The sequence below is a fragment of the Fulmarus glacialis genome, unplaced genomic scaffold (genome assembly GCF_000690835.1).
Source record: "Fulmarus glacialis isolate BGI_N327 unplaced genomic scaffold, ASM69083v1 scaffold15268, whole genome shotgun sequence".
NCBI lineage: Eukaryota > Metazoa > Chordata > Aves > Procellariiformes > Procellariidae > Fulmarus > Fulmarus glacialis.
Window position 1 is genome coordinate 607 of NW_009229050.1, and position 9365 is coordinate 9971.

The window sequence follows — 9365 nt, forward strand, 5'->3', positions numbered from 1 at the left end:
ACTTCCATTTGGTCCATTTGCTTAAAAATAAATTCTAATTTGTTCTTGCAACAATTAACGTATCTGCAGCAAAGGTAAAGATTAACTGTTTCTACTGTTCCTAGCTTTGGCTAAAGTATACTTGGGTTTAAGTCTGAGCTTTTATTGTAGACAATGACATTTACTTTAGATGAACTGTCTAGTATCAGTAGCCCAAACTGTGTGTCTCAACATGTGTTGAGATGTCAGAAGGGATGAACTTGCATGTCCTTTCTCTACAGTTGTTTGGTCACTTTTAATGAAGTCTTGAAGTTCAAAATGAAATAGGAACTTAAAATGTGTTTCACCTATGTACACACATGTTATCCTACATCAGCTGTCAGAAATGGCTGGCTAGTCAGTGTATTGAGGGGTATTATGTGAAGAATGCTTAAAGGGGAAGCTATTTACTCTTCTTTTTTTTTTAATTTTTTTTTTCTGATATAAAATTATACAGCGCATTCCTAACTTGAAAATTTAAAAATATGTGTTTATGGTTCCTCATCTTCACATCACCTGGTAGCCTTTGTGGGGGGAGCTGTTATATTTGTTGTGCCCTTGTGTCTCTGAAAAGTCGAAAAATTTGGAAAATGACTAGTTTGAAAAATGTGTGTCTTGTTTTTGCAGCACGTCAGTGCTTTCACGCTCTAAAGTTGATAAGGAGAGACTGCCTTCCATCACTGCACATCACAAGATGTGCATCTACTGCTTCTGTGCCTCGCATAACTACGCATTATACAATTCATCCTCGGGACAAAGACAAACGATGGGAAGGTAAGCGAGAAAATGCATTCTTTAAAAGCTTCTTTATTATTATTATTGCTCAGTTCTAAAGACACTGAAATGTGTTGCTCTTTTTTTCTTTTTACAGAAATTCTGTACTCTTAAATACAGTACTAATATACCAAATGAAATTTTGTGGTTGCTATCTCACAATGAGTGTTTTTAGTGCTATAAAATGAGATCAGATAAACTTGATACTAGTTATTTAAAGAAAATATATAAGCAGCTTTTGCTTTAGTGACTATCACAACAAGCTTTAATTCTGTCAGGTTGGATTTTTTCAGTTGTTCTTACTATGAGAGTTTGTGAGAAAATAAGATTAATATATATCTCTGGGCATTCCAGTCGCTACATTCAGCAATTTTAATGGCTTCAATTCCAGAAAAGGGATTGATTAATTAGTGTAAAATAAAGTAATTCTGAATAAGGGTCTTTTTTTTTTCTTTCTCCCTTACCTAGAGTTTCACTGAGTGTCTTTGATATAGCTAGCCAACTGGACTCTTAAGTTTAACATTCTAAGATCGTACTTACTTATGGTGCATAGAGATTGAGTATATGTTTTTATGGTATATCTCCTTACAACTTAAAAAGAGCTAATTTTACATTGGGATGCTAACATCCTTCTGCACTCTTCCAAGTACTGAAGTGGGGATTCTGTTAAATATTTAGCCTCCTTTTATGCAAGGTAATACTACTGCGATACCCAGTAGCCAGTTCTACAGAGCAAGGTTTAGTGAGAGAGAGGCTAGGGGAAATTGAAGATTGATTTATCTTACTATCTTTTTTTCTATTAAAGGGGTAAACATGGAAAGATTTGCAGAGGAAGCTGATGTTGTCATTGTTGGAGCAGGCCCTGCGGGTCTTTCTGCAGCTATTCGACTCAAACAGTTAGCTGCTGAGCATAGCAAAGAAATACGTGTTTGTCTGGTGGAAAAGGCTTCTCAGATTGGTGCCCATACACTCTCTGGTGCTTGTCTTGAGCCAAGGTCCTTACAAGAACTCTTTCCAGACTGGAAGGAGCGGGGGGTATGTATGAGCACATAAACACTGAAAATAATAGCTAGCTAGTAATGAACTCTGTATCTGACTCATTCTGGTATGACTTAGTACCTTGCTACTTAGTACCATTTCAAAATACGTTGATCTAACAAAACAAAAAAACCCCTACCTTCTTTTTAGTCTGTTTTCTCTAGTTCAACAATGCTAAACTCTTATGTCTGCACAGGTATGCTGTGGCCTTTTGTCCTGGTTTCGCCTGGGATAGAGTTAATTTTCTTCCTAGTGGCTGATATAGTGCTGTGTTTTGCATTTAGTATGAGAGTAATGTTGATAACACACTGATGTTTTAGTTGTTGCTAAGTAGTGCTTAAGCTAGTCAAGGACTTTTCAGCTTCCCATTCTCTGCCAGGTGTACAAGAAGCCGTGAGGGAGCATGGCCAGGACAGCTAACCCAACTGGCCACCGGGGTATTCCATATCATATGACGTCATGCTCAGTGTATAAACTGGGGGGAGTTGGGGGAACAGTGAGGGGGGGGACAGGGATCGCTGCTTGGGGGCTGGCTGGGCATTGGTCGGTGGGTGGTGAGCAATTGTATTGTGCATCACTTATTTTTTATATTCTATTTTTTTTTCTTTTTTTTTCCCCTTCCCTTCCTTTTCTGTTCTGTTAAACTGTCTTTATCTCAATCCAAAAATTTTACTTTTTTCCTGATTCTCTCCCCCATCCCGCTGGGGTGGGGAGTGAGCGAGTGGCTGTGTGGGGTTTGGCTGCCTGCCGGGTTAAACCGCAACACCTTTGCTCTTTTATATAGTAGTTTTACTGCATATATGCAGTATGTCTGGTGCATCCCGGGATGCGCTACACGTACAGCATTTATGCAGAATCCAGCTCCCATGCACAAGCGGTAAGATAGTCGATTCTTAGCAGTGTCAGGCTTGTTGCTTCTGTACAGTAGTTCTTCATAGTCTCAGGAAATGGCGCATAGTACCCTGATTTTTGTGCAGACATAGTGCTGTAACGGAGGCCTAAAATGCTTTTAGGAGGGAGGATAGCAAGAGATGAGCTGCCATCTCTGCCTGCTATCAGGGCCATCGACTAGTTGTTTTGTCTTACTGGGCTAAACATGCAAGTTGAGCTGCCTTCTTTAGAAAGGGGTAGAGTATTGATGTAGTACAAGCCTGCGTACAAACTCTAGAAGTTATCTGCAAGGCCCTGTTCCAGTTTTCTTACCTCAATAGTTGTGTTAATTCTTGCCTGATGACTGCCTCATAGGGTACTTTATCTTCTCTCTTATGATACTTTCCTATAGAAGTGCTGTAATTGACTGCCAGTTCGATTGTTTGATTTTATTTTATTTTATTTGTTGTTGTTTTTGTTGGATTGGCTAGAAAAACATAACTCTCGGTACTGTTTCTATTTTCTTTTTTTATGTAGGCTCCACTTAATACTCCTGTAACTGAAGACAAGTTTGGAATTTTAACAAAGAAATCTAGAATTCCAGTGCCAATTCTTCCAGGTAAAGTTTGGTGAGGTGGTAAAAAGTCATCTTTCCCAGTATCTTTTTCAACTTTTCCATGAATGAAACAATTGATTTGATTCAATGTGGTACAGCAAGTGTTTGTAGAATGTGATAGCTTCCAGTGATATGGTCCCTGTAGATGATGGCTGTAATAACACATGACATTACTGTGAAGATAGTAGTTGTAGAAGAAGATACAACATCTGATGTATACAACTTTTGTAATTGTGGTTAGTGTTCTGTGTTTTATACGTGTGTGTCTTTTTTGCCTAGGACTTCCAATGGTTAATCATGGAAATTACATAGTACGTCTGGGCCACTTTGTGAGTTGGCTCGGCGAACAAGCAGAAGCTTTGGGTGTTGAGATTTATCCAGGCTATGCAGCAGCTGAGGTAATAATGACATCAGTGTGTATATGAAAAGCGTTTTTGGAACCCACTTCACTTAACTCCCAATTTATTTGTACATTCACAAAATTCCTCTTAAAAGAAGTGTATTGTGAAAACTTTGTTTCAGTGCCTAAATTCCCTGGCCCAGATCCAGCAAAGTGCAAGTGGATCATACAGTATATTAATAAATACATAATCTTCAAGTTTGACCATTAAAGACGTAGTGCTTAAAAGTTCTGCATTAGAACTATTTATGAATGGATTAAAATGACAGATCGTTAAAATGGTTTTTTTTTGTTTGTTTAAATATTTCCAAAGGTTCTTTTTCATGAAGATGATAGTGTGAAAGGGATAGCAACTAATGATGTAGGCATTCAAAAGGATGGAGCACCTAAAGTAAGTAGCTATCTTCCCCATAACTAGCAGTCTAATTAGGGGAATTGTGATATATCTGCTTTTACTGCCATCAGTAGTCTTGCTGCAGCTGAAGAAAAAGTGTAAAATTCAGTAACTGTCTTCCCTCTCTGTATGTAAAATGGATAAATTACCTGTGAAAGTTCTGGTCTCAGAACATTGTAAACTTCTTCTGAGATTAGTAGAAAAAGCCTTCACAGAAAGGAGGTTTGTTTGAGGGTGACTTGAAGGAAATATTGTAAGGGTGTTTTGGCATATGTGAAATCAGGAAACAAAGGAAAGAATTCCAGGAACTCCTAGAAAAAAGGTGTGAAGGTGAAATAGAAAGCTGTTGTCCAGCTGGTAACCAGCAACATCTAAGAGAGTGTGCTTCTGGCTGATTTGTTTTCTTTGATATTTACAACTGCAGTAGCATTTGTTGACAGTCTGTCTACCTTGTTGGGGCAAGGTACGCACTGAATCTTTATACCTTTTTGCTGGTTGGTCACATTTCTGTATCCAGAAGGTGACTCCCTGCCCTAAGTGTTGGACTTTGATTTTTAGTGGAATCCAGAACCTGCGGTAAGTGTGTTGCTTCCCTGTGCAATACGGAGGGAGAATTTGGCACCTCAGAATAACTCAGAACAACTTTCATATGGAATTAGTTGGCTACAGAAATTATGGGTACACGTTTTTTCTTAAGATTTACTTTCTTTTATAAGGTTTCTTGCTAGTTACATAGAGTTTGAGAGGTATTTGCTTTCACATAAAAGCATGGGCTATTTTTCCCATTGAAGGCAGGGGATGAGAAGAAAAGACTCATTCTTGTTTTAAGAGAATATACCCAATAGAGGAGGAAGGGATGGCAGGGAAAAGTAATATATTTTTCCAGTATAATATTGTCTCCTGTAGGGGACAGACACGGTCTTGTTTCCAGGTATGCATTTTCTCCAGTAGGAGGTGCAAGTAATGCGTACAACTCGCTGCGGTAATAAAGATTAATTGGGGGTTTGGTTTGGTTTTGGTTTAAAATGGGAAGGAACTATGATTTTATATTTTTTTTTTAAAGCATCCTCAAAACTTTTTTTTTCCCCCATTTATTCTGGAAGAATTTGTGTCTATTAACTTCTTTAATGTACATAATTAGTGTGCCACTACTGCAAACTTTTTGAGTATTCAAGTATTTTAACTGTCAGTTAGATCAGCTGATAATACCTCCAGCATATAAAAGTTCAGGTAGATAAACATAGTTTGTATAACCTTCAAGGCAAGAATATCTTCAATGTGTTTGTACAGAGCCTAATCAAATAGGCTGTGGTTAATGAATAGTGTTTCACCTTGCAGTCAGCACCAATCACAAAAATGCCAATGGTAAAAATACATAGTAAAAAGTTGCACATTGACTCTTGTGTAGATGCTGGAGAAGGATGTTAACTGTGAAACAGAACTTTACACACCACTGAAATGTTTCAAATTCATGAATTTCTGATATTTACAATGTGGAGTTGTAGTTAATTGATTTATTTTATATATAAATCTACTTTAAATTGGACAGTATATATTTTTAATCTGTAGATTAAGTAGTAAGTCCCTGTAGTTCTCTTAGTAATTTGTAAGATTAATTCATTTTCAGGTTGACAATCAGAAATTCAAAGTACATACAAAAATTGGCAAAATCTTATAATTCCTGTTTAAAGGTAATTCCCGACTAGAGGGAACATTTTCATTTGATAGCGTTTTTCAGAGGTTTCCAACCAGTAAGTTACAAGCAGATTTCTCCTGAGAGACAATTTAAAACCAAAGCAATAAGCTTCTCCAAGACATATGCTGGTTTACCTTGAGATGATTTCATTGGGTACTGCTGGATATCTTCATCCAAAACTGTTTTCATTATCTTTTTCAACATTACACTTCTGTCTCAAATCAAGCTTTTTTCTTTTTTCTCTGCAAGATTATGTATATTTAGAATCTTGAATCCTTATATTGCAAGTACAATCTACTAATATTCTTGTCCAATGTGCTCACATATGCAGGTGACACGCTTATACATGAAGTATGCTGGTTCCCCTTACCTTACTGTCAATCTCATTGTTGGAATTTTTTATGGGAATTTTTTCTTATAATAATACTTAATGTTAGTTTAATTTTACTGTCTGTTTTAATATGTAAGATTGGTGTGATATTATAGTAACTTTATTCTCAGGTAGTGGGTTCCTTTGGGCGCAGGGGTGATGCAGGTTTTTCTGATCTGGTGTGTCTGTCTAGCCTCTCTCATATGTGTATGGCGGGACACACAATGTTTTATTGTAACGTGACTTCATGAGCAAAAATTAAAGTGTGAAGTTATAGGTTAAGATTCTTTGTTCTGGCAGGGTTCCCTTGCACCATATGAACGAGCAGGTGTGATATAAGTATCCTCCGATCTGGAAGAGATTCTCTTTTTCAGTGACGAATGGCAATTCACTGTAGTGCTGCTCTACTGGAATCCCCTTACAAGATTTGCCAGGGGTGCATCATGGTGAGGTGGAAAAGACAACTGGACTAGAGCCATAGCTTGCAGTGGTTTGTAGGTTCTGGGTAGTGCCACAAAGCAGTGTAAAATCACTTTATTGTCCTCCGGTTTCTTGCTATGAGTTTGGTGTGGCACTGCTGATGGAATGCTTTACTTTTGCAGGCTACCTTTGAAAGAGGCTTGGAGCTCCATGCTAAAGTCACAGTCTTCGCTGAAGGTTGTCATGGGCATCTAGCCAAACAGCTGTACAAAAAATACAATCTGAGGGAGAAATGTCAACCCCAGAGCTATGGCATTGGACTGAAAGAGGTATCACCTGCATAATTTTAACAATTAAGGAAAATACTGTGAAGCTATAAGGTAGTTTCTGTTTGCTTTCAAGCTAGTTTATGTAAGACATTAGAATGATAGATTTTGAGTTATGCTTTCAGACTTTAGGATCTTTGGTATTCTGAAGCTGATCAGAGAAGATGCTCCCTGAATGTCTTGACTGTTTCATTTCAGCTGCTTCTTCTCTTATATCTGTGTTATAACTAGAGGTACTTGTGAATCCACTCTGTTAATGTCTTAATTTGATTTCAAATTACATTCATTTGTGAAATCTGTTTTCCGTACTTTTACTAAATGAGAGAGGGATTCATGCTGCCTAATTTTAGGGGGTTTTAGTACCTAAGGAGGGGAGGAAAGGCTTTCTATGGATTTTCTGTATATTAATTAGAGAGAGAGAGGAAAAAAAGGGCTGTTCCAGGTGATGAGTCATGCTCTCTGAAACACCTTCTGGATGACCTTTTTTCTACAAAAAAAATCCCTTTACTGGGCTTATAAAATTGGGTTAAGGATCAGATTTCCTTTTTCAAATATTTTATACTCAGGAAATATCACTCATGAAAAAGAGCTGTATTATTTAGACTATGTTCAGAGTTTGACTATAACATAATCTTTATTTATTACTTTAAGCATGTGCTTCCAGCTACAAAATATTTGTTAAATAATTAGTTTACACTTCTGCAGAGAATAACCACTCTGTAAATGTTCCTATGTATGACATAGGATTAGTTACAATTTCTAATACCTAAGTTGTCATTAAAGCAGGGTTTTGCTGTAGAGTTCCTTTGCTTCCAGGTGAGACTGTGTCTGCTTTAGCAAATAGTACAGTCCAATAGGAATGGATCTGTAAAGTGAAATAGTTGGTGCTGATGAGCTGATACCCGTGCTATGCACATTTCGGGGTTATTTTTACTTGGGACTAGCTTTGGTCTAGTCCCATGGACTGAGTGCCCTTTCGTGACTGGAGGAATGCTTTAGATCGGCTTCTGGATCTTACTGTCTTACAGTTTAGTTTCATGTGAAAGGAATCCAGTTCATGCCTTCCATGGCTGCTGTACGATGTGAACCAAAGCACACTAAGTGGGAGGAATCGGGAGTCCCGTTCAACAATGTGCTCCTTAATCTAAGCTGGAACATTAATGTAGATGTGCCCTCCATGCTTGAGCTGATCTAATGATGCTCAACTGCCCTCTGTTATTAGACTGCACCTGGCACGTAACTCCATGGTGAAGAGAAGTTTTGTCAAATGAGCAGAAAATTGACTGACTAGTGGAAACATGGAGGTGCTTTTGTATGTTCACCGTGGGTCAGATGAGTACTGGAGATGTGTAGGAGAGAGCAGAGAGAGGACAACCTGTTTGACAGCAAATATTTGGATCAACTCAGACATATTGTTAAGCCTGAACTTGAAAAACTTGTGAAGAAATTGCAGTGATTCATATGAAAAAATAAAGTTTTTAAAGAAAAGAGTCAATGTAAGCATTGCATTACTTAGCAGAAGTATCTATCAAAGTCACTAATATAAAGGGTCTTGTGGTTGAATGAAAATTTTGGGTATAGCGCTGGAGTCTCAGTCACGTTTTCTGATGCGCAGCATTTCAAGAAAGAGAAGTATTAGGAAATTCTTAAATGGTAATCCAAAACAAGTATTTGTACTTATTACCTGGTATTTTGCTGTATGAGTTTCTGCATTGGTCATGGCAGTAAATTAATTTTCTTCTATACTTAATTGGGTGTTTGTCTTTTATTATATTATTGTGAGGCCATTACTTTGCAATAGAAAGTAATTTTTTTGTGATCTTCAATGCAGTTATGGACTATTGATGAAAAGAAATGGAAACCAGGAAGAGTAGAACATACTGTAGGCTGGCCTTTAGACAGACATACATATGGAGGATCCTTTCTTTATCACTTAAATGAGGGTGAACCTTTAGTTGCCCTTGGATTTGTGGTAAGTGAAGTTGGTTTTTTCATGCTTGTTTATTGTTGCTTGGTCTTCATTTTTATGCAATTTCTTTTCTCTGTTTTAATGTGAAGATGAAAACACAAGAATAGCGACAGACCAAATTTAGTACTTCCTCAATCTTAAGTGCGTTTATTCTCATATTAGGGAAGGTTAATTTGTTATATTAATCTGTCTCTAATCCAGTGTCTTTTATTAAGAACAAAATGGAAAACTTAGAGGTACATTTTTTTACAAACCAAACGAATTTTGGTAAAGCCAAAACCAGATGATTAATCAAAACTGTGCTCGCAAAATTTTTACAAGTTAGGAAGTACCTAAATCACGTACACTTTGTACAATTCAGTTTCCTCATTCATGTGTCAACCTTGGCTGCGTATGCGCTTTGCGAGAGAAGCATATAAAGTGGAAGCACTCTGCAGTTCCACAAGCAGCATCCCTTCCATTTCTGAGATCTTC

At 37.4% G+C, this 9365-nt stretch overlaps 1 protein-coding gene across 1 annotated transcript; it reads left to right on the plus strand.

Annotated features, from left to right (window-relative positions):
* Positions 1-649: 649 nt before the first annotated feature.
* LOC104081104 (electron transfer flavoprotein-ubiquinone oxidoreductase, mitochondrial-like) lies at positions 650-8894 on the plus strand (the record flags this gene model as incomplete). Its single annotated transcript, XM_009583715.1, has 7 exons — positions 650-792; positions 1598-1827; positions 3238-3319; positions 3596-3714; positions 4030-4107; positions 6779-6925; positions 8754-8894. Coding segments are annotated over exons 2-7 (789 nt in total), but the record flags the coding sequence as incomplete, so codon positions are not given.
* Between the last annotated feature and the right edge of the window lie 471 nt (positions 8895-9365).